Raw genomic sequence first — 26,398 nt, forward strand, 5'->3', positions numbered from 1 at the left:
AGCTAAGGCCCCAGAGGGAACTGATATTTAGACAATAGATTTCTTTTTCTAAATCCCCTTAACACATTAAAATCTCCTCACTCTCCCTAAACACAGTTCTCCAGAGTCCTGAATAAAACTTCCCTCTCTTCCTTTCGTATACACAGATGACATCTCTCCTTTGCCCTCCCACTACACCAGGTGCCCCATCCTGTTTTCCCTCTGAGCCCGGCTGTCTGCTGCTGTCACCCAGGAAGGTCCTGCAGCCACCTGAAGCCAGCCCAGTCACTGCTTCCTGGGGCTTGACTGTGGGAATTGTAATTCCTTCAATGCTGGGCCCATGGCTGTGCGTCCTCCCAAAGAATGTCTGGGCTGTTCACTCCCCAGTATCTTGGGTAACTGCTGATCTAAAACGGTAAGCTCAGCTGGCCTGAATTATTCAAGGAAGGCTCTGGTGCTCACAACTCCACAATCACTTCCACAGATGAATCAGGAAGGAAGGGGAGGCTGATCACAGTGAAGAAGGGGGCTCTTTAAACATACCCTCTATAATAAGCATGTAGGAGAAAGGAAAGGGAAAACTGACAGGGGGTTTTACTGGCTCTCAGTAGAGCATAACGTAGTTCTCTTGTTTGCACAGGGAGGAGAGGCTGTGATTGGCTTCTCGCAGAAGAGATTATACTGAGCTCAAGACCAGCTGCAGCAAGTGTGTGCAAAGGCAGTCCAGACAGATTCTTAATGGGAAGGCCACATAATTATCAGGCTCCACATGCAGAGAAACAGGAGCTGCAGTGGCCAAGCCAGGCAGATGCAGTGTCTGTAGGTGAAGGCGCATACCTGAGTCTCCACACAGCTTCAAGGGGCTACAGTTGGAATTTCACTTGGCTCAGAGAGTGAGGTGTTCCAATACAAAATGTCACACCACCCTTTAGGAAAAATGATTGCTTTGCTCTAAATTGCATTCTGTCATTTTTTTTCTAATTTCTTTCACACCACAGGCTGAGAAACAACTTCATACCTCCTGATTCATCTGTGAAGATATTTCCCATAGGAAGAGGTGTACACGTGCATGTACATGCATATGCTCAAGCAAGGAGCTGATACGAAAATGATAACATAAAGATAGTGGAAAGGAACTAAGAGAAGGGAAAGGTGTGTCCACCGAGGGAGTTTTCTTTTAAATAAGAGGTAGCTTTGTTGATGTCAAATATTGTGCTAACTATGCAAATACATTCTTGTATTTAGTACTCATATCAACCCAATGAGTTAAGCATTATCCTTATTAAAAATGTGGAAACCGAGGCAGCATAGCATAGAAGCCAGCACATGAGCCTTGGAACCAGCTTGTTCTGTCTTCAAAATCAAGCTCTGCCCCTTATTGCCTGTGTAATTCTGGATAAGTTACTAAATTCACCGCCTTGATTGTTCTCTTATAAAAGGGGGATGGGGTCTATCTCATAAGATTGTGAGGATTAAATGAGATATATAAAATGCAAATGCTAGAGCATCAACAATTTAGGATATTAGGTTTCCTCTATGACTAAATGTTTAAAAATCATTTCATTTCAGTTTACTGAAAAATGATCTTTAAGTTAAAAACAAACAAACAAAAAAAAAACAGCCCCTGATGACCTGTTGGACTTGAATGAATGAATTGGAAGGTTATAAAACTGTAGATATGGACCAGCTTTTGAAAATCTTGGAGGGAGAATTAATGCTTTTCAAGCATTAAAATGTACTTTGATTTGGATACTCTTTAGTTTGTAAGATGGCAAATTATCTGTTTTGTTTGTTTGTGTGTGTGGTTTTTTTTTTTTTGGAGACAGAGCTGGAGTGCGGTGGCACAATCTCAGCTCACTGCAACCTCCGCCTCCCAGGTTCAAGTGATTCTCGTGCTTCAGCCTCCCAAGTAGCTGGGACTACAGGCGCATGCCATCATGTCTGGCTAATTTTTTGTATTTTTAGTAGAGATGGGGGTTTCACCATGTTGCCCAGGCTGGTCTTGAACTCCGGAGCTCAAGCAATCCACCCACCTCAGCCTCCCAAAGTGATGGTATTACAGGTGTGAGCCACTGTGCCTGGCCTGCAAGTTACCTCTTGATTTAAAATATTTTCCAATCATGAAGGAAATTGGCTTGATTCTGCTACTTCCCTCCACCTCTGACTTTGGGGGTAGGGGGCAGATAAGCAGAAACTGCTGAGCATGACTCTCAGCCAGCTGGGCAGCCATCCCTCAGCCACAATGAGCTTGATTTGCGTGTTCCAGGAGGAAGCAAGGAGTCAGGTCCTTCTCCAGTCCTGGGGAACAGGAGAAGGGTGGGGGAACCCCTGATTCCTCCCCTTCTGTAGCCAAGGCAGACTTGTTTAGGGAGAAGACAGGGAAACCACCAGAGTAGGTCAAGATCAACCTGAAGGAAGTGGGAGTCAGGGACAACCTACTAAAGGAAGTGCATGTGTGTCTTGTACACACATGGGGTGGACCAAGGAAAAGAGTTACCCTAAAAGAACAAAGTATGCTCCAACAAATGTATTGAAAGGAATGATTTACACTGGTGCTTCCTGCCCAAATGTTGAGACCAATGACCTGGTGCTTCCTTCTTGAAACTAGGTTGCTCTACTTACATGAAACAAACTGGGCAAAAGTCAACGGTGAGAGCCTGAGCCTCCCCAAGTAAGCAGCAATAGATTCCCCAGGCCCAACACCCCCCACCCCCACCTCCAAGGAAATTGGATCTACTCGGAGCACCTAGGCCAGAGGAGGCAGGAGAGGAGGGTCAGTCCTTGAGCTCTGGGTACCTGCAGAACATGACTCTCCCGGGTGTACTGTCCCCAAGAGGGTCACCAAGGAACCTATGGATCTTCCACTCTTCGCCCAGAATGTTTTCCCTGTATCCCCTCCACATCCCCAAATTCCAGCACCAGGGGCCACCTCAGAGTCACAAATCCTGAAAGAACCACCCAGGTGACTCGGGCCCACACACCCCTCTTTTGGGGTACACTTGGTGGCAGGCTAGCAGGCTCTTGGCCTCAGCTGGTGGTGCTGTATAACCAGATTCGTCATAGAGACCCATCTTTTATCAGCCCCAGGCCAGAAGTACGAAGACTGATCATTACGATGTGGCCTGCCTGGGAGGTAAGGCGGCAGGCGTTGCAGAATTGATGGGGACTGGGGCACAGGTGGGAAACCTAGTTTAACAAATTCTTCATTGATTCGGGAACCACTCTCCTTGAGCCAAGTCTTGGCAAGCGACCGGCGAAACTCGCAGGTCCCTTTCCTGGCTGCGTCCCCAGCCTCCAGCCTTCCCCGCCCCAGAGATGCCCCAGGAGCGGCCCCTCGATGTAGGTAACGGGCGCCCAGGCGGCTCCGCTCCGCCGCCTAGAGCCTGGAAGCCGCCACTGCGGCCCAGGACAATCCGGCTGCGCGGCGCGCGCCGACCCCGCACGCTGGAGTCTGCTGCCGCACGGCGCTGGCAGTCGGGGGTGGTGTCTCAAGTCAGGCGCTTCCTGCCTTTTCCTTGGCCCGGGTGCCCAGCTCGCGCCGCCAGGCTCTGGGATCCCAGGTCGCCCCGCCCAGCAGCCCGCGCCCTGCTCGGTGCACTCAGCGTCCCCGCCCCTTACCCCAAACCCCCACCCTCTGTGCCCTCTGGGGGGCACCCCCATCGGGGCGGGAGGGGGGGTCAGCCGTGCCCCGGTCGCCGAGTGGCGAGGAGGTGACGGTAGCCGCCTATTTCCGCCCGGCGGGCAGCGCTGCGGGGCCAGTGCCAGCAGAGAGTCGCTCGGTCCTCCCTCCGCCCGCCCGCGCCGGGGGCAGGCCTGGTCTGCGCCTTATTCCCCCGCACCGCGGCGCCGCTCCGCCACTCGGGCACCGCAGGTAGGGCAGGAGGCTGGAGCGCCTGCTGCCCGCCCGCCCGTAAAATGGTCCCCTCGGCTGGACAGCTCGCCCTGTTCGCGCTGGGTACGTACTCTGGCTGCTGCGCCCCCTGCGCCCCGCGACACCCTGCTTCCCCAGGTCCCCGCCGAGCTCCCCTTTCCGAGGGTTTCTGCGCCCGCCTGGGAGAGTGGAGAGAAGCGAATAGTCTCAACGGGTTGGCGCCTGGGAGGCAAGGGGAGTCATTAAGAATGACAAAGAGGGGACTGTCCGGTCGAGCGCCCAGGCTTCCCCGGGAAAGTGGCTGCCTGGGCCGTGCCTGAGAACGCCTGAGAAGGGGAAGCGGAGTGTGAACGGGCTTGAACTTTAATCCGCCGCGGCTGTGTGTCTGCTCAGACACATGCCTACACCTACCTGCTTACCTGGCCGCCTCCAAGCCCGGCTCAGCCGGCATCGCTGGCGTGTAGACTGGGCCGCCTCGGAATGGGGGCCGGCGTCTGACGCTCTGGCCGGGTCTTGCCTGCGCCCCTTTGGCACCCCCTGCCCACCCCTAAGCCCCAGCGACAAGCAGAGATGTTCACGATCCGCAGAGGCGCCCTCAATCTCCTTTCAGGGCTCTTGAGCTTTGGGGGTAGGTTTTGGATTTTTGTGCGGATTAATGGTTCCTTTAATTAACTTCCCTTGGAGAAGTGGTTTCGGTGTCAGCCGAGGGCAGGAGCGAAACCCTAGACGGAGCGTTGCCAGTTTCCTTTGAGTATGTCCTTGCCAATGAAGGAGGGATGGGGAAGGGGAGGGGAAGTTGAACCCCTCTCCCGGGTCGGGTCTGCGGAGCGGTGAGTTCTTTGGCGGTGAAGTTCACAGGTCTGTCTGGACGCAGTGAGGGCGCAGCGCCTTGCGCCGCCTGGCCAGCTCTTGCCCCTTGTGCTGGTGGTTCTCTCTGGTGTTGAGATAGCTGATTAACAGTGCAGATGTCCCGGTTATTGCTACAGTTTTCGGTGAAGTGAATTGTTCGTTCGATATGCCGCGAGTTTAACCCTGTATAGCATGCGGCTCGCTACAGGGTCGTTAGAGTCTGTGGAAAGCTGTGGAACCCCTCCCCAGAAATGCCCAGAGCCGCAGCCTCACCCAGCTCCCTGTTCAACTCCAGGGGGTTCGCGACCCCGCCTGCAACCCTGCCCTAGAAACGCTGATTAAAAACCGCAACAGAAGGGGAGGCATCCTCTAAGAGAAATACAAGGCAGTCTTGGAACCGGATGCTCCCAGCTACACCCTTACCTGAGACTCACCAGCAGGTGACATGGGTATGGGAGGCTTTTCCCCCACTTTTTTGAATAATTGCCTTTTTTTGTGCATGTATTGACTGTTGCTCTGATTTAAATTTTAGAAAAAGCAATAAAACATTACCGATACAAGGGAAGCTTCCTGGATATAATTATCCCTTGTAGTGTTTTTGCAAATAATAGTAGTAAGTAGTAGTAATAATAACAGCTGACACTATTCGAGCATTTTACTCTGTCAGACACAGTCCAAGTGCTTTACATTTATTCATGCAGTTTTCACACCAACCTGATAAAGAAGGTATTAATATTATACTCATTATATAGCAGAGGAAAGTAAAGCACACAGGGTCCACAATTAGTAAGTAGTTGGACCAGGATTGTCAAAGAACGTGGAAGGAATATGAATATGAAAAGTCACCTAACTTGTGGTGATTATAGTCTCATCTCTCAGTTTTGGGACTTTGCCTTAAAGAGAGATTATGTGGAATACCCTGGAACTTGCTGTTCAATTGAGTTTCCTATTGAATTCCTGGGATCTCAAGGTGGTTATTCGGTAAAAATTAGAGGCAGGAAATGATGAGGCTAAGCACATTTGAGTAAGTGTTTGAAAGTTGTCCCTATACCCCACGCTGCCATCCCAGAATACTCGCCCACGAAGACTGCATTCATTCATCGTGTGATTTTTCTCCTTTGCCTGAATATTCTTTTCAGCTTGATCTTTGTTTCCTTCCTTAAGAAAATGATGTATAAACTTTAAAAGATTGATCAATATGTAAGAGCTGGTTCACACAGTTCAAAATGTGAGCAGTTGAAAAAAGTGGAGAAAAAAAAAGGCAGGAGTAATTTATACCAGTGAGGACTCCTTTTTATTTACATGTCTTTAAAAGAAAAATCAGATCTGTGAGTTCTGTGCATTTACTAGAACTGCTGCCTCCCACATATAGCTTTACTTTGCACGTTTCCTCCAAAGCTGCTTTCCCCTCTGATTTTTCTTAAATAGTTGAAGGCAGTTCCAGGAGAGTCAACCGGTGTTCCATCGTTACCCAAGATCTAGGAAACCTTCGTGGGCCTAGTCTGAGAAGGAACAGGCTGTTAGGAGTCTCAGTTAATGTTTGATTACTTGGAACCCGAGCATTGATTAACGTTTTGAGTAAGAGAATGTGAAGACCGTTGCCCACATGGCAACACTGGAAACATAATCCAGGTTCCTGTGGTGGCTGCCCTCCCATGTCAGGTTTCCATCACTGGCAGGCAGACCGCACAGGGGCTTGGCATTTCCAGTTACATTTCCTCCTCTGTGTTCACAGAGCAAGATGTGTCATCTTGGGCAAGTTACTTAGCTTTTCTGTGCCTTGTTTTTCTCACCTGCAAAATGGGGATATTAACAGGGTTGTTGAATATATTTAATGTATATATTAAATATATATACCTGGTATGTAGTAAGAACTTAATCTCATCATCATCATCATCATCATCGTCGTTGTTGTTACTTTGAACCCCATAGAATTCCGGACATCATTGCAGGTTATATGAGTTGTATAACTGGGAGAGTTTGTAGGTTTTCATTTATCTCATCTCCAGGCTCTTTACCATTTCTTAGAAAAATATCATCCAACCTAAAAACCTACCTAGGTAATTTCTGGTGAATATTATTTGGCCGATGACAAATTCAAGCAAATCTGGAGGTTCTTTTAGACATCATGAATTCTTTAATTTTTTTATGCAAAGCGTTTGTATCTCCTCTTTAATATTCAACGATCAGTTGTTTATGGAGGTTAGCACTAAGTTCCAGTTTTCTCGTCCGTAAAGTGGGAATAATAAAACTGTGCCCACCTCATAAGCTGTTGTAAGACTCAAATGAGATGGTAAATATGGAAGCTATTTATGAAAAAAAAATAAGGACTACACACAAAATGCAACTGATTTTATGATACAAAAATGGGTTTTATAATCCAGAGATAAGCTTTATTATTTTTATGGCAACTCCCATAAGTAAGGACTGAATGTGGACCTAAAGAATGATGTCATAGGACACGAAGTAGCATTAAGGATGGGCAGAGGCGAAATAGATCACCTTCCCTGTTTAAGTCAAGACTGAGGGACCAGTATGGGAACTGAAATAAGACATTCGTTTTCTCTGTTACTGGACGTGATGTCTTTCAGAGTAGACAGTGGAGGTTTTCCTAGGACACATGTTTTCCGTATTGGGCAGCCGTAATTAGGGAGTGTTCGCTTAGAACATGGGCTGTAAAGGTGAATATGGAAGCCTTGGAGGCTGAGTTTTCCATATTTGCTTTTCCAGATTTTGGGTTCCTCAGGATAAAGTGATCCTTCTGTAAATACTCAATGTCCCCTGCAATGGGGACTTTTCTTATAGGAATAAATGATGCTTCTTGTTACTGTTACTGTGGTAACATGAAAAATAGATGACTTTTCCATTAGGCCTATCTAAGGACCTTTTCAAAGTGTGTCTTGAACAAAGTCCTACTCTTTGCACTGCCCTCTAAAAGGGATGGGCAACGGGAAGAGGAGGTTCGGTGAACGGAAATGAAAATGGCTTGTACACACTGAATTAAGCATGTTGTGCTTGATGTCATACTCAAGACCTCTGTAGTATCTTCTACAGCAGGCCTTACATTGGAATAACCTGGAGGGCTGGTTAAAGTGGATTGCCAGGCCCTCTTTGCTGCAGTTGTGATTCTGTGGGTGGGAGTTTCGCCTGTCTAACAAGTTCCCAGGTGTAGTTATGTTGCTGATGGGGAGAGGGCAGAAGGGACACTTGGAGAACCACTGCTTTTCAGTCAGTTGCTGTCAGGGAAACGTTTGGCTTAACCAATTGCATCTTACCTAAAGTATGTTCAGACGTTTGTAAATGCCACCGTGAATTTACAAGCTGTTATTAAAGGCAATTCTAAGGCCTGTCTTGCTGACCAGGACAGAGTTAGCCCTCTCACTGAGACCTCTTAATTTTAGGTGTTCTTATTCTTTATCCATGGAAAATATAACGACCCTAAGTTATTAAACTTAAGCTTACCAGTACTAATCATGTCACCTTTTCCTTTGGAGTGCCAAAAGCTGACCATTGTTTTGCTGCTGTTTCAAATATTTTTAATCACCTAATTAAAAAATATGAACATAGTTCTCTGCTAAAGGGCTAATATGTTTAAGATTGCACCTAGACAGAGGAAGATTGGGAGACTTATACGATGGCTTTTGGTTTTGTTTAGCCTTTTCTTCCCCTTAGGAAATGTCAAGTATAAAAATCTTTCATAGACTCAAGAAAGCCAGAAATCTAGACCATCTCTTAGGAGCTCTTCAAGTTCAAGGCACATTCCCTTTAGAATGACACTAAAAATCTAGGTAAAAACTGGGTAAAATGGTAAATTCTGTTAAAGATTACACATTTGTTGTACTGAGTATGACTTAAGAAATAAATAGTTGCTACCTGGGCTTAGAAAAAGTTGGAAGTTTATTGAGATGGAATTTAACGTATTTTGCTAGTGCTCTAAGTCAGAGGAAGCAAATTTGTTTCATTGAGATGGAATGTAATGTGTTTTGCTAGTGCTCTAAGTCAGAGGAAGGAAATTTGTTTCACATGGAGCTGCTCTCCTAGTTAAGTGAGTTCTATGCCCAGCACTTTTGGCTTTAAATTTTGTTGTTGTTGTTGTTCCCTTACTGTGAAAGGCTTTCCGTTTTCTTCACCTTCGCGTTTGTACCCTTGAAGTGTTTTTTGCTGGTTAGGGTTTCCTCAAGACGGAACCCCTTTTTGTAACAAGCAGGCTGCCATTGCTTCACCAGTTTTCATCTTAGAATGTGTTAACTTTTCCGGCTGGGAACCCCAGTAGCAGAGCCCTGGCTCCACTGTGTTCTGGTTTGGATTAATGTTGGTTGGTGCTTAACCTCTCTTCTCTATCAGTTTGAGGGCTTCTTCCTCCTCATCTCTGTGTTTGGCACCTCTGAGCACAGGCCGAGCCTCAGCAGGGACCAATAAGTATTTGATGACCTCTTGGGGACTCAGTGCAGGATACTCTGAGGTATTCAGTTGGCAAACACTTGGTGGTATTCATATTAATCCCGAAAAATTTTTTATTATGACAATCAAGGGAGGTTGCATATAAAGTCTTGCATCACTAATACTTGTAGTCTTCAGGATGGTGTTTTATTGTTTTTAAAAAATAGATTATAATTTAATGTCTTCACAATTGCAAAAACATATTTTTTCTCTAGAACACTTGGAAAATTAAGACAAGTGAAAGAGAGTGTTTTAATGACCTATATTTCCACCACTGAAAGATAACTGATTTTTTGTTTTAGAACTTGATGGATCTATTCTTTATAGTATACTATTGATCTTTTATAGATATAGGTATCTATTATATAGATAGTATAATATCTATTATACTTGTATTATCTATTATATAGATAGTATAAGTATCTATTCTTATCCTATTCTTATACTATTATATAGATAGGGCAAGTATTCTTTAAAAGCGTATATGTATTCCAGTGGGTTCACACTGTTTAATGTACTTGTTTTTGTAACTTAATCTTTCATAATAGTTTTTTGTCGTTGCTTTTTGTGTTTTTTTTTTTTTTTTTTTTTTTTAGATGGAGCCTCACTCTGTTGCCCAGGCTGGGGTGCAGTGGCACAATCTAGGCTCACTGCAACCTCTGCCTCCCAGGTTTAAGTGATTTCCAGCTAATTTTTGAGTTTTTAGTAGAGACAGGGTTTCTGCATGTTGGCCAGGCTGGTCTTGAACTCCTGACCTCAGGCAATCCACCTGCTTCGGCCTCCCAAAGTGCTGGGATTACAGGCGTGAGCCACCACACCAGCCAACAAACATTTTCTGTGTCATTAAACATTCATCTATAATATTTCTAGTGGCTGGGAAATATTCCCTTGACTATATATATTTTAATGAATTTTGAAGCACTTTGACCATATAGATTTTTCCTATTTGTCACTATTATGAATATTCCACACATTGTTGTGGGAATATTAACTGATACAACATTTTTTTAAAAGTCAATGTGGCAATAGCTACAAATTTTAAGTGGGCATAACTTCTGAGTCATCAATTTCACTTTTTGATATATCCTACATAAATACATGTTGAAATGTGCAAAGAAAAATGTAGAAGATGGTGACTGTTGAATTGTTTGTAAGAACAAGTTGCTAGTACCACACTGCTACAATTATTTAAGGAGATTTCTTAAATCCTTTATTTTTCTATGTCAGTGCAATGATTTACTAGGTAGCTATTTAAAAGATTTAGCTATTAAAAGGTTTTCTGGCCAGGCAAGGTGGCTCACACCTGTAATCCCAGCCCTTCTGGGAGGCTGAGGTAGGCAGATCACTTGAGCCCAGGAGTTCAAGACCAGCCTGAGCAACATAGTAAGACTCCCTCCGTGGCTGGATCAAAGATGGCCGAATAGGAACAGCTCCACTCTGCAGCTCCCAGTGAAAGACTCCCCCCAATCTCTGCAAAAAAAAAAAAAAAGAAAAAAGAAAAATTAGCGGGGTGTGGTAGCGCATGCCTGTAGTCCCAGCTACTTACTGGCGAGGCTGAGGCTGGTGGATCACCGGATCCCAGGAGGTCAAGGTTGCAGTGAGTCATGATTGAGCCACTGCACTCCAGCCTGGCCCTGTCTCAAAAAAAAAAAAAAAAAAAAAAAAAAAAAGGTTTTCATTGGGATGGAGGGAGGGAGCAAGTGTTGAAAAGCATGGTACCTATTCGGCACCATGCTTACTATCTGGGTAACAATGAATCATACCCCAAATCACAGAATTACACGATATACCCATGTAACAAACCTGCACATGTACCCCTGAATCTAAAAATAAAAGCTGACATTAAAAATAAAAATAAAATAAAGTAATGAAGGGTTTTCACAATACACTAAATTTAAAGGGCAGGTTCCAGTACTATATGTATAGTAGAGTGTCTTGCTCTGAATTGGTTAATTTTTTATAAGAAGCATATATTAAATCTATAGTGCCTAAAGTCAAAGAAGATAAGTAATACAACAGACATTCTTGTACATAAATGTTTGGCACAGCTTTTAATATTTAGAATAAATTTCTAGAAATTGGCCTTTTCTCTCACTTTCTTGACTCTTCCATAACACTGTAAGTTAGATTTAACATTTGCCAAGTTGATTGGAGAAAAATGAACTCAGCCCAGTTTTCGTATTTAGTATTTGTTAGGGTCAGTAAATTTGTTGGACGTTTGTCATTTTGCTACTTGCATCTTAACCTTTAAAAATGTTTTCCTTATTGATTGAGCATCCTTTTCTAGGAGTTTTATAATAACAGTTTATATGAAAAGAATAATAATCCCTTTTCAATCATATATTGCAAGTATTTTCCCCCATTTATTTTTTATCTTCTACTGTTTTGTTTATGGTGTTTTGACATACCTAAGGTTTTTATTTTTATGTAGCAGAAACTATACATCTTTCCCCATTAGCTTTCTACTGTTACTTATATATTTAGAAAAACCTTTTCTTATTCCAAGATACAGTCAATATTTTCTTTTTTTCTTAGAATTCTTTAGTGGTCTCATATGTTGAAATATTTTATCTATAATTTTTCTAGAGTATGTTGTGAGATGTAACTCATTTTCATTGTTTTAAACAGTCGACCAGTTAGTAGTCTCAAATGCTATTTATGGAATAATCTACTCTTCCCCCTGTGGTTTGAAATTCCATTTTCTTCATATGATAAATTCTGGTTTTTTTTTAAACAACTAAAATCGTTTCTCTGTAAAATGATAAGAAATGGGGCATACTGTCACATAGGAACTAAGCACACAAGACTTGGACTCTCACAGACTCTGGATTCAAATCTCAGTTCTGCCTTATTAGCAGTTTCAAATGAGACACACTATGCTTTCTTCTTCTTCTTTAAAGTCTCCTTCCAACACTTTTACAATTTTTAATTATTGTAGATACATAGTAGGTATATATATTCATAGGGCACATGAGATATTTTGATATATAGACATGCAATGCGTAATAAACACATCAAGGTAAATGGAGCATCTGTGATCTCCAGCATTTATCCCTTGTGATACAAACAATCCAGTTATAGTCTTTTAGCTATTTTAAAATATAAAATTAAATTATTATTGACTATAGTCCTCTGTTCTGCTATCAAATACTAGATCTTATTCTTTCTATTTTTTGTACCCTTTAACTACCTCTACTCCCACACCACCGACTACCCTGTCCAGCCTCTGGTAACCATCATTCTACTCTGTCTCCATGAGTTCCACTGTTTTCATTTTTAGCTGCCATGAATAAGTGAGAACATGTGAAGTTTATCTTTCTGCGCCTGGCTTATTTTCATATGCTAAATTCTTAAGTATTGGAATCTGTTTATGGAATATCAGTTTGGTTCTATTATTTTGTATTTTTGCCCTTACTGTGAATTTGTTCACTCGTTTATTCTATAAATTTCATATTTATATCTTATTTATATTCATATTTATATCTTATTTATATTCATATTTATATCTTAATGAGTTTTGTTAATTCTAATAGTCCTTCAGTTGATCCCCTTTAGGTTTTCTAGGTGGATGATCATTTAAGCTTGAATAATAATAACTTTGCCTCCTTCCTTTTAATATTTTAATCTCTTATTAAATATCTTATTTTAATCTTGTATTAAATATTAAATTATTAATATTTTAATCTCTTCTTGTAGCGCAGACTAGGACTTTAAGAGCATGATTTCTTAAAAGGCAGTAGATTTCCTTGTATTTTTCATGGCTTTACAGATAATGTTTGTGCATTTAACAGTTAAGCATGAAGCTGACTTTTTGATTATATATACGTATATATACACATATATTCTTTATGATGTTAAAATGTATGTCTCATCATAATTTACTAAAAGAGTCGGCATTTTTGTTTTGTTAGTTTTTTAAAGCAGGAGGTGATAATGTGTGGGGTTTTTTCCCCAAATGTTTTGAGGACATCAATTGACTCAATTATGTTAAAGCCACCTTTAAATTCTTGAAACAAACCCTTCTTGGCTGTGTGGTATTATTCTCTGTATATACTGCTAGATCTGATCCATTATAAAGTATTCAGGGTTTTGTTTTCTTTTTTACATTTTGATATCAATATTATGTCAGCTTTATAAAATAAACTTTAAAGCATCTCATCTTTTTTTGTGTTCTGCCAGTCGAAGTATCAGGGAAACCAACAGTTTTGTGAAGGCTTCAAAGAAATTGCTATGAAGCTTCTGGCCTGCTTCCTTTTTAGTGGTCAGTTCAAATTGCTACTTTTTGAGTCAGTTTTGGTAATTGTATATTTTCTTCACAGTCTATTCAACTCAAATTTCTAAAATTTTAGCATAGATTTATAAATGAACTCCTTTTAATTAAAGAAACTTTTTTTTGTATCTGTGGCCCCAGTTAATGTAATTTTTTTTTTTTTTTTTTTTTTTTGAGACAGAGTCTCTTTCTGTTGCCCAGGCTAGAGTGAAGTGACGTGATCTCAGATTACTGCAACCTCTGTCTCCTGGGTTCAAGCAATTCTCCTGCTTAGCCTCCCAAGTAGCTGGAATTACAGCTGTGTACTATGCACGCCCAGCTAATTTTTGTATTCGTTAGTAAAGACGGGGTTTCACCGTGTTGGCCAGGCTGGTCTCAAACTCCCGGACTTAAGAGATCCACCTGCCTCGGCCTCCCGAAGTGCTGGGATTACAGGCATGAGCCACCATACCAAGCCTAGTGAATAAGACTTTAACAAATGTGAAATAAAGTAAGTATCAAGGCCCCCAAGATAAGACATATTTTAAAGTTTGTTTTTCTTGATGATATTTAGGGGGGGGAAAAACCTTTCTTTTATTTTTTGTTTTTATTTTTATTTTTTTTTAGGCGGAGTTTCACTCTTGTTACCCAGGCTGGAGTGCAATGGCGCGATCTCTGCTCACTGCAACCTCGCCTCCCGGTTCAAGCGATTCTCCTGCTTCAGCCTCCCAAGTACCTGGGATTATGGGCACCTGCCACTACGCCCAGCATATTTGTGTATTTTTAGTAGAGACAGGGTTTCATCATGTTGGCCAGGCTGGTCTCGAACTCCTGACCTTAAATGATCTGCCCGCCTCGGCCTCCCAAAGTGCAAATACCCTTCTTTCAAATAAAATTGAAGGAAAAGTTTCATAAGTAACAGTGTTCGCATAAGCTCAGGTTATTTGTAGTTTGTTTGCATACATGCATATACCACAGTTGTTATAGCAATGCCGGTTCTGATTTGGAGAGTATATGACATTGTAATTTGTAGCTGAGGCTGCTAAGCAGCATCTTGATGCTCTGTTAAATTTTAAGAAGCTTAAAAACCTCCAAATACACCTTTAAAACCTCCAAATTTACCACCGTGTCCATTAGGTGCACAACCAATGCTTATATGAGAGAATTTATTGTTGGTTGGTTGTTTTTTTGTTTATTTTCTGTCTTGTTTTTAAAGTCAGTACTTCTAGGTTAAAACAGTAGATTCTTACAATGAGACCATATCTTCAGCTTGGGTTCCTTAGGGGTTTTACTCTGACTTTGAATGAGGTCAGTAAACAATTCTCCTGGGCGCTGAGAGGATAGATGTACCTTTACTCTTTTTCGTCATCTCTCGCCAGGTCTGAGGCATTCTCTTTGTAATTACTGTACTTCCAAGAGGCAGAGGAGATTAGCTGGCTAAATAGTTCAGGTAATGTGGTCACACAAAAGCGGCTGAAGCTGATAAACAAGGGGTTTGCAATTACATACTTTCCTCCCTTCCCTCTCCCAGTTCTTAGCAACTAACAAGGAAAACTCAAATTTATGATATATATTTTTTTTGATTGACAGAGCTTAAGATCTGTAACTTCTGCCACGGCAGCAGCCCTGAGGAATTGCAACATGAATTATGGTGTGCATAACCTGTCCATCTTATTTGTCAGTGAGCGCAGCTGAAAACTTTGGGCTGGAACCCTTCTCACCTTGGGATGGTTTCTGGGTTTTAAATTTGCAATGGAGGATCGCATCATCAGGCCGGTCTGCGTGCTGTATGCACTCCCTGCCAGCAGATTTCAACAATGACAGATGTTTTTTGCACATAGCAGACCTCGGGTGTTATAATTAGGGTTTCAGGGATGAATCATAGGTCCCTGAACTGGAGTGAAAGCAAGCCTGGGGCCTGAGCAGTTTTTAGGAATGTGAGGTAAACTCATAGATCACACAGATGGAGAATCTTTCTGGATTTGGGCTCTCTCTGAATCTCATCAAGCACTCTCCTCCCCCAACAAAGAAAACCCTCGAAACAAGCACACCCCTGGGCTGGCCTCTTCTCATTCGTAGAACACGTAGAACACATGCATCCTCTGCTGCCATCTCCCTGTGTGAGCTCTTCACGACAGGCTCCTTTTCCACCAGCCTCAGTTCAATCCTGCACATTGTTTTCCCAAAATGAAGCAGAAATCAGAATCTGCAAACGGTGTAAAAACACCCCCAGACTGACTCACCAGACACATCCTCTTACTAGGTTTAACTACCAGGTGTCCTACCAGCCTTCTTTCTGGGCAAGGATACAGATATTTGTAGAGTCGTTTTTTTCCCTTCACAACATTGCTAGATTCTGTTTTAAAATCTGCTTTTTGCTTACAGTATGTGGGGAAAATATTTCTGTGGCAAACATATATAAATATATCTATAAACTATTAATTTTTAATGGCTAGGATATATTCTGTTATACAACTCTATCACTTATTAATCCATCCCTTATTGATGGAGATATAGATTGCTTTAAACTTTTAAATATTCAAACCTGAAATGAAAATTCTTGCTACTGAGTTATTATCAGCATTTTAAAATTATTTTCTATAGATGAATCATCAGAAATTGATCACTAGGTCAAAAGTTTTACACTTTTTTTTGTCTCAATATATTTTGACAACAGAAAAGCTGTACACATTTATACTTCTATTGTCTATGTGTGAATGCCTATTTATTGCCAAATTTGCTCATTGTGAACGTTGTCATTCTCTAGACTTTGCTAATTCTGTTGGCAAAATGGTATCTCATTATTTTAATTTGTATTTCTTTGGTTTTCAGTAAGATTGAATGCTGCTTCATGGTTGAGTATTTCAATTTATTTTCTTGTGAGTTACCTGTTTGTATCCTTAGGCCATGTTTTGGGTAGGTTAGTGATTTTATTATTGATTTGTAAGCAGTTTTTTAAAATACACACTGAAAATATTTTGTCATCTTGTCTTTTAAATTTATGTGAGTTGTATTTAGGTTTACTAAAAGTGTGATTTTTGTTTTGAACCTTTAGGGACTAAAAATCTGTTCATAATCCCTTTATGATTTCTACTTTTGTATAATGCTTAGTCTTGGGGTAGAAAGGATTTTCTGTGACTCTTCGATCTCTGATTTCCCCTCACACCTTTATGTAGTTACCTTCAAATCTAAATTTTAATTCTTTGGGTATGTATTTTGGTGTAAGATGTGGGATAAACATCTAACTTGTCTTTTTGTCAAATAATGATCCAGTTATTCTAACATCATTTTTTGAAGTTTATTCTCCACTCACTGATCTCAAATCCCACTTTGTCACTTGATACATTCTTAGGAGTACTTGGGTCTGTCTGTCGGTTTCTGTTCTGTTCCATTGATCTGAGGATCATGGCTACAATGAACCACTCTTATGAGTTGGAATGTGTTATTGCACTAGAAAATTAAGGCAGAAAATATTCAGAACCAGGAAGATAAAGTGTATTACAGTGGATACCCATCACTTCTAACCCTCATAAGGAGACCTTGCCTTCCCTCCTACCTAGGTGGTGTTGAAGGCAAGGATTACTTACCACGTTTCTTTCCCTGGTCTCTGGCCATTGTCTCACTTGGCCAGAGACTGGTGGGCACTGGGTCTCACTGTACTGAAAGGCATGGTGAACCTGCTTATACTCTCTCCTATTGTTTCTGGAACTTTGTGTTTTATAAGAATTGGGCTGGGTCATGAGGCAGGCCTGCAATCCTCCACATTCTGGTGAACTGAGACTGTATATTTTCATGTCCCCTTCTCAAATGGGAGTGCTAGTATAGAGTATGCCATGGCATATGTGGAATCACAGACCACACCTGGCACAGGAACAACTAGAGAATGAAAAAGAACTTAACTGGCAAGTCATAACATTGTTTTCTATATTAAAACAAACTTAGATATGTTAATGAATAGGATGCAAGATTGAAATATCAAAGTTGTCTGGGTGTGGTGTCTCACACCTATAATCCCAGCACTTTGGGAGGCTGAGGTGGGCAGATCACTTGAGGTCAGGAGTTCAAGACCAGCCTAGCCAACATGGTGAAACCCCAACTCTACTAAAAATATAAAAATTAGGTCGGCATAGTGGCAGGTGCCTGTAATCTCAGCTACTTGGGAGGCTAAGACAGGAGACTCACTTGAACCTGGGAGGCGAAGGTTGCAGTGTACTGAGATCGTGCCACTTCACTCCAGCCTGGGCAACAGAGTGAGACTCCACCTCAAACAAACAAAAATATCAAAGTTAATTTTTAGAATAAAAGATAAGACTTTATGTAAATTGTGATTTTTTTTACTTCCATTGGGTTATTTCAGGCTGTGTTCCCAGACTAGAGGGATAGGTATGAGTTCCCTCTCTTTTCCATTTTATGAGGGTTTTGATGGAAAAGTTTGAGAAGTATAGGTGTACCTCAGAGATATTGCAGGCCCAGTTCCAGGGCACCACAAAAAGCAGATATTACAATAAAGTGAGTCACATGAACTTTTTGGTTTCCCAGTGCATATAAAAGTTATGTTTACACTATACTGTGTTCTATTAAGTGTGCAATAACATTATGTCTAAACAAATTACATGCCTTAATTAAAAATGGTGTATTGTTAAAAATGCTAACAATTATCTAAGACTTCAGCAAATCATAATCTTTGCTGGTGAAGGATCTCACCTTGATGTTGTTGGCTGCCGACTGATCAGGGTGGTGGTTGCTGAAGGTTAGGGTAGCTGGAGCAATTTCTTAAAATAAGACAACGATGAAATTTGCCATGCTAATTGACTCTTCCTTTCATGAAAGATTTCTCTGTGGCATGTGATTCTGTTTGATAGCATTTTATTCATAGTAGAACTTCTTTCAAAATTGGAGTCAGTCCTCTCAAACCCGGCCACTGCCTTACCAACTAAGTGTATGGAATACTCTAAGTCCTGTTTTGTCATTTCCACAATGTTTACAGCATCTTCACCAGGAGTAGATTCCATCTCAGGAAACCACTTTCTTTGTTCATCCGAAAGAAATAACTCTACGTCCATTCAAATATTATTGACATTGCAGCAATTCAGTCTCATCTTCGGGCTTTACTTCTAATTCTAGTTCTCTCTCTTGCTATTCCCACCACATCTGTAGTTGCTTCCCCCACTGAAGTCTTAAACCCCTCAAAGTCAGTCATCAGGGTTGGAATCAACTTCTTCTAAACTCCTGTTGATATTTGGACCTACTCCCATGAATTACAAATGTTCTTAATGACATCTAAAATGGCCAATCATTTCCACAAGATTTTTAATTTACTTTACCCAGACTTATCAGAGGAATCACAAATCTGTGGCAGCAACAGCATTATAAAATGTAGGTCTTAAGACTTGAAATTTGAAATTGTTCTTTAATCCGTGGGCTGCATAGTGGATGTTGTGTTCGCAGTCATGAAAACAACTTTAATCTCCTTGTATAGCTCCATCAGAGCTCTTGGGTGACCCAGGTACATTGTCAATGAATAGTAACATTTTGAAAGAAATATATTTTTTCCCAAGCAGTAGATCTCAACAGTGGGCTTAAAATATTCTGTAAACCATACTGTAAACAGATATGCTGTAATCAGTCTTCACTCTTCCATTTGCAGAGGACAGGCAGAGTAGATTTAGCATAAGGACTTTGGAATTTTTGAATGGTAAATGAACATTGGCTTCAACCTGAAGTCACCAGCTGCATTAGCTCCTAACAAGAGAATCAGCCTGTCCTTTGAAGCTTTTAAGCCAGGCATTGTTTCCCTAGCTACGAACGTCCCAGGTGGCATCATCTAATTGAAGGCTATTTCATCTGCACTGAAAACTTGTTGTTCAGAGTAGCCACCTTTATCAATGGTCTTAGCTAGATCTTCTGGATAACTTGCTGCAGCTCCTATGTCAGCACTTGCTGCTTTGCTGTGCACTTTTCATGTTATGGAGAGGGCATCTTTCCTTAAACCTCTTGAACCAATCTCTGCTAGCTTCCAACTTTCTTCTGCAGTTTCCTCATCTCTCTCAGAATCAAAGAACTAGGGGCTTACTCTGGATTAGGCTTTGGTTTAAGGGCAAGTTTTAGCTGGTTTGATCTTCTTTCCAGATCACTAAAACTTTCTCCATATCAACCATAAGGCTATTTTGCTCTCTTATCATTTGTGTGTTCACTGGAGTGGCACTTTTAATTTTCTCCAAGAACTTTCCCTTTGCATTCACAACTTAGCTAATTGTCTGGAGCAAGAGGCCTAGCTTTTGGCCTGTCTCTGCTTACAACATGCAGACTTCACTAAGTGCAATCATTTCTAGCTTTTGATTTAAAGAGAGAGACATGCGACTCTTCCTTTCACTTCAAAACTGAGAGGCCATTGTGGGGTTATTGATTGGCCTAGTTTTAACATTATTGTGTCCCAGGGAATAGGAAGGTCTGAGGAGGAGAGAGATGGAGAAATGACCAATAAATGTTGTGTGTTCTGACTGCTCCATTGATCAGCTAAGTTTGCCATCTTCTATGGGTGTGGTTCATGGCACCCCGAAACAATTACAATAGTAACATCAAAGATCACTGAGCACAGGTCACCATAACAGATATTATAATAATAATGAATTGTGAGAATTACCAACCAAAATGTGATACAGAGACACAAAGTGAATGCTTCCTGTTGGATAGATGCTGCAAGCTTTAAATGTGTAAAAAAAAAAAAAAGAAAGAAAGAAAAAAGAAAGAAAACAAAACAAAAAACCACAGTATCTGTGAGGCACCATAAAGCGAAGTTCTATAAAATGAAATATGCCTGTGCTATCCCATGTGGATGACTAATTTTCAGATACTCAGCACACCACAAAACAGTAACTAAAATGAATAACTTAATCTTTCTTCTGTTTACTTTGCACTTAATTTGCTCTTCTCTTTCTAGTTTCCTAAAGTGGAAGCTTAGAGTATTGATTTTAGATGCCTCTTCTTTGTAATATATTCAGTAAGTGCTACAAATCTCCCTCTAAGCACTGCTTTTGCTGCATCCCACACAAGTTGTATTTTTATTTTCATTTAGTTCAAAATATTTTTAACTGCTCTTGAGTTTCCTTTTTGACCCATGTGTTGTCTAGAAGTGTGTTGTTTCCTCTCCAGTATTGGGGGATTTTTCAGCTGTCTTTCTGTTATTGATTTCTAGTTTATTTCCATTGTGGTCTGAGAGCATGCATTGTATGATTTCTATTCCTTTAAATGTGTTAAGGTATATTTTATGGCCCTGAGATCTCTCTTGGTGAATGTTCCACAGGAGCTTAAGAAGAATGTATATTCTGCTGTTGCCAGAGCTTAACTATGTCCCTTATTGATTTCTGCCTGCTGGATCTAACCACTTCTGCTAGAGGGATATTGAAGTCGCTACCCATAATAGTGGATTCCTTATTTCTCCTTACTGTTCTATTAGTTTTTGCCTCATGGATTTTGACACTGTTGTTAGGTGCACATACAAGATTTTGGCTAACAGACTGGTGTTGCACTGGTGAACCACTTGAAAGTTAGGGATTTACACTTAGGAAAACAACATTAACTCACTATGTAATATGACCTTATTTTCTTGTGAAGTGTCTCTTTCCCATACTGTGCAACAGAGGGAAAAATAAACAAAACAGTCCTTTCAACTAAAATGGATGTTTTGGATTTCGGATAAAAAGCAGGGCATTTTTCTTTTAATAGTGAGAGCAGAGGCATGTGGAATATCTCTGCTATCATCCCATGTAGAATATATCTAAGTGATCAAACAGTAGTTGTGATTTTTGTGAGCTGGGCCCTAATGCAACATTTGGTGCTTAATTCACCAGAGGTAGCTACTTTCTTTACGTAATGCTTATAGAGGCAATGGAATGAATAACAAAACTAAGATCAGCACAAAGTGGGAGATGCTATGTATCTGCATATTTATTTTGGTGATTTATTTTGTGGATTGTTCACTTTAGTAAACATTTAACTATATATTAGATACTCTGCTGGGTCTGGTGTTATTAATGCAAAGAGAACCATGACCTAGCCCTTGCCCGCAGCTCCTGAATTTCTTATAGATTGTGGCAGGAGCAGACACACAGTTTTTTACAATATGACATGAGGTACACAGTGGACACTTTGGGCACCTTCTTGGTATGACAGGGCAAGGGTGCTTTCTTCTAAAAGATAATGGCCAACAGTTAGAAGGATGTCTGACTCATAGTTCTTCAAGTACCTTACATGTTGTACAAACTCCTTTAACCCACCTAGCAATCTTAAAAGATATGGTATCTCTGTTTTATAGATTAAAAAAAAAAAAAAAACGAACTGAGGCACAAAATTGTTAGGTGGCTTGCCCAAGTTCCCTCTGCCAGCAAGTAGAAGAATGAGGATTTGAGCCCAGGACCCTTGCCTGCCATCCTAGCCACCCCTCTTCCATTCTGACTCTCCATGTCAGCCATGGAAGGCTGTGGATGCTGAGGTGCCTGGAGTTGTTTGTGTGTGAGAGCACCATCGTGTAACAGACTTGGGCTAAATGCAGCCAGACTTTCAGACAGCCACTCTCCAACATATTTACCATGATGAGAGTAATTCCTACACAAGTGGTTGTCATACTGGTTAAAAAGAAATACTGCCCTTCCCAGTGCTAGGAAATATCATAAAAAAACAAGTATGGTAGAGTGTTTTTTTCCCCCTCCTTCAGTCAACAGTTCAGGTGTTCAGATGATCACATGAGGCATGCTATTTGACATATTTTATTATGACCAAGGAACCTCTAATAACAAATTCATTAACAGGGCTTGTTTGCCTTCCTACCATAAATTTTTTTAAAAGGTGTTTGATTTGAAGAGTGATCTGTTGGTGTAGGCAGTCTGTCCCCCAGTGAGTGACATGCCTGGAAGTCATGGAGCATGTGAGCTGTAGCCCCTGGGGCACTGGCTTCACCTCATCCTCTTCCCCCTCTACACCTCTCGGTCAACATTTCCCCCAAACAGTGGCAGAAGGCTGCCGAATCTTTTTTTTTTTAAATACTTAAGTTCTAGGGTACATGTGCACAATGTGCAGGTTTGTTACATATGTATACATGTGCCATGTTGGTGTGCTGCACCCATCAACTCGTCAGCACCCATCAACTCATCGTTTACATCAGGTATAACTCCCAATGCCATCCCTCCTCCCTTCCCCCTCCCCACAATAGGCCCCGGTGTGTGATGTTCCCCTTCCTGTGTCCAGGTGATCTCGTTGTTCAGTTCCCACCTATGAGTGAGAACATGCGGTGTTTGGTTTTCTGTTCTTGCGATAGTTTACTGAGAATGATGGTTACCGAGTCTTTAACACTTTTACTTTAACACTTTTAGTTCTTCACAGTCCAACTAAAGATAGAACCTGTGTGAGCACAGTTGCTAATAGCTGGCTTACTTTCAGACTTGTCCCCACCAACTTTAGCAATGACATGTACCTACAAAAAGCATAGGCATTTCCACTGACTTGAAGGAACAGCAGATGAGAACAAAAATAGCATTTGCTCTTTTACTTGTATGTAAGAACTTCATTCAGCTGGCAGCATTTTTGAGTGGTCTTTGTACCTCCCAATAGTGGAGTCTTCAGTATCTGGTTCGGGTCTGGATCCCCAGGTGTTAGAGCAGGGCCACAGTATGTACAGTCTACAAATGTTTGTTAAAGGTGTATTTTCTTTTTTTTAGATAAAGAGAGTTGTACGCATTAGCAAACAGTGTATTGCTAACACACAAAACAACCAGTGAGACAGAATTCTTTGTAATGAATGAGCTTCTGGAAAAAAAAAAAAATGTAAATTTTAAACATCTGTCTCTTGTTTAAAGGACCTTATGGTCTTCCATTAGGAGAGTTTCCCCTTAATTTGCTTATAATTCCGAATCATTCACATCTCTGGATTACTTGAAGCAGATTACCTCTACTGCAGTGCCCACCCCTTCTCCCCGGCAAAAGTTGACTACTTGTTAACTGTGTAAAAGCCTATCCAGCTAGTCTATGGAGGAGGAAGAGTTGATGTTTTCAGAAGCCAGGAAACTAAACTATCTCCTGAGATTTAAACACACAGACATCAGCTTCTTTTAAAAAATTCTGCTGCTCAGAGCAGAGGCCCTTGTAGTATTTCCTGCGGTTTTTGTTCACATTGCACTCTAGGCTTCCTTGATCTTCATCTGGGCCGGCTAATCTTTGTGCCCCCCAATCTGAAATTTGTCTTCCTCATCTGCTTGATGTGCTTCCGTTGTAACATTCAGCAGGCGTTGGGGGGGTGGGGTGGGGGAAAAGGTTTCACCTTTTATAACAGAGCAGTCCCTTTGGGTCGAAATTTCTTCATCTTTTCAGCTTGTACCTCAGAACACAAGGAGCCCAAACTACACAGAGCTGGTGAATGATAACACGTAAAAGACGCTGTTTTCTAGCAGGAAAGAAAATAAACTGCTGGGCGTGGCAGCTTACGCCTGTAATCCCAGCACTTTGGGAGGCTGAGGTGGGTGGATCACTTGAGCCCAGGAGTTTGAGACCAAACAATATGGTGAAACCCTGTCTCTATGAAAAAAAAAAAAAAATACAAAAATTAGCTGGGAGTGGTTGTGTGCATCTGTCACCCCAGCTCCTCGGGAGGCTGAGGTGAGAGAGTCACCTGAGCCCAGGGAGGTCAAGGCTGCAGTGAGCCATGATTGTGCCACTGCACTCCAGCCTGGGCAACAGAGTGAGGCCCTGTTTAAAAAAAAAAAAAGAATATAAACTTGCTCAATTATTCGGAGATGTGCTTCACCTACAATCAGGGAACAGCACTTTCTGGCTGTTTTTGGCTCCTCTGTTGGAGGAACTGCCTAAAGCAGGGAGAGGGGTCTGCTCTAGCGGTGACTGTTCACAGGCCACGGATGGGGACTGGCTGAGAGAGGATGGGCAGTTTATCTGAGTTCCCAGCCTTGAGAAATGAACCACAGGCATAAGAGGTAGGGTATGGTTTTTATCCCAGCAAATAAGATATGATATGCATCTTCCCTTGAACACACTTTTAACAAGGCAGGCACCAGCCATCCTTGTGAATGAGGAAGAGGATTGCGTCGGAAAGGGAATCCCTATCTTTGTGTGCATGCTCCTCTTTCCCGAGCCAAGGCTGTGCCTGCCCTCTGGGGGCTGTGATGTCATCTGTCTCCACTGGGGGCAGAGCAAAAGTAGATGAATGGCCTCCCTGCTTGGCCTTGAAGATAACGTCATTAACTTTGGGAAAACTCGTGTTTAGTTTCCCAGTAAGATAATTAGAAAACAAGAACGAAATCTGGATTGTTCTAAACTCCCTAGCTATTTGCTGGTTTGGGTTTTCTCTATTTTAGCTTCTTCCATAAATGATTCTGTTGCTTTCAACTGGGCTATTTATCACCTGATCAGTTATTTTCAGAGGCTTCACAGGCAGAAACTTTCCAAAACTCTGGAGCTTTGTTTATATAAAAACCATTTGCTTTAAGGAAGTAGATAGATTGGTATGAATAGCTGTTAATATTCTTGTGTACTGTCTCCCTTATACTGGGGAGTAAAGAATCCACTTTCATTTTATAGTCAATACCAGCGAGTGTCTCTGGAGGACCTCTTGCTCCATTGGCAATAATTTTGTGTGAGTATGTGAGAGTGTAGGTGTGTTTCAAGTAGAAGTTTCATTTCCTACTTCACTGACTTTTTATTTCACCTTTCCTCTTGCCCTTCTGTTCAGCCTCTGCAGTGACATTCAAGGGTTGACCAATGTTTTCATTGATGACATACTTTACCCTTAAGAGTCTCTCTTCGCTTCCCTCTTTTTTCCTTCTGCCCACATCCTTGACATAGCAGCAGATATTGTTTGAACGTAAGTGGGAAATATTCCATCTTCTGTGCCAATTGCGATCACTTGGAACTAACTGTTTAGAAGGACTTGGAAGCTGCATCTGCATTCAGCAGGAAATAGTGCTGTGATCAATTAATAATGTCTGCTGTGGGTTCTGTATGGAGGTGGTGATACAAGCACAGTGTATTTGCATTCTTTCTTGAGATGGTGACTCTTTTCCTTAAGAATGAGGAAAATATGTGTTTCTAAGAATTAGTTGAAGGTGTCCCCACTTATGTTGCTTATATCTCATGGCTTTTTATTTTTTTAAATACAGTACTTGAGGTTTTAAAAGGTGTTCCATAAACCTAGTACCATAGCCATGGAGAAGCACTACTAAGTCCTGTTAGACAGGATTGGCTTCCCAACAAGGCAGAGAACCCATGAGGGTGTGGACTGGTATGTTTGTCATCCTTCAGGACACACTGGGGTATTTGCCTCCCCTCAAAGTAAGAGGCAAAAAATCACAGCTAATGTGACTGACCATACTCTGTGTGGATGTTCAGGTCTGTCAACCTTGGGCCCTTGTTAAGTTATCACAGGAGTATTCTGTCTGGCTCCTAGTTAGAAGGAACACTGCCTTCTACCTTTTGTTAGAGGGGAGGACTCCTTTCCCTGGAGGATATAGGGCATATCTGAGTGCTCCTGCCCGAGCAGCCAGCTCAGCATCATCACACCCACTTCAGTGGGGGCGGCTATCTCTGTTACATTCTCTCCCACAGGCACCGTGTGGAGATATGAAGGAAAGTTAAGACCTGGGGCCTCAGGGATTGCTGCAGAGGTGGTACATTGAGGGCATAGAAACCTAGAGCAGAGCACAGTCTTGGGCTGGGCATTTGCAGCTTGCACGTGCTCTGGTACCAGGTTGGCACTGAGCCTGTTTGCTTTGCTCCTCATGGACCCTTCACCTCCGAGCTTGGGTTGCTGTCAGACCTGTCTGCGGGTGGTATTGCTGAGGTCTGTGCTGAGCCGGACAAGACACTATGTGAGCTTCCAGAAAGCCTTGGGCATAGCCATTGTCATCTGGAGGCTAATTTATCCTGGGTGTTTAATGTGTTTCTCATAAGTAAACCTGGAGTTACCTTAGACCAAGCTTGTCCAACCTGTGGCCCACGGGCTACCTGTG

General features: G+C 41.8%; 1 protein-coding gene across 2 annotated transcripts in view; it reads left to right on the plus strand.

Moving 5' to 3' along the window:
• The first annotated feature begins 3,835 nt into the window (after positions 1–3,835).
• The window catches only part of TGFA (transforming growth factor alpha), a 107,753-nt gene continuing 85,190 nt past the window's right edge, over positions 3,836–26,398 (plus strand). For both annotated transcript variants that reach the window (XM_015112609.3, XM_002799271.4), the window contains exon 1: positions 3,836–3,934. In XM_015112609.3, coding sequence (XP_014968095.1) covers positions 3,895–3,934 — 40 coding nt within the window. In that variant the 5' untranslated portion in view covers positions 3,836–3,894. The remainder of the gene's footprint in view (positions 3,935–26,398) is intronic.

This window comes from Macaca mulatta, chromosome 13, assembly GCF_049350105.2.
Source record: "Macaca mulatta isolate MMU2019108-1 chromosome 13, T2T-MMU8v2.0, whole genome shotgun sequence".
Lineage (NCBI taxonomy): Eukaryota > Metazoa > Chordata > Mammalia > Primates > Cercopithecidae > Macaca > Macaca mulatta.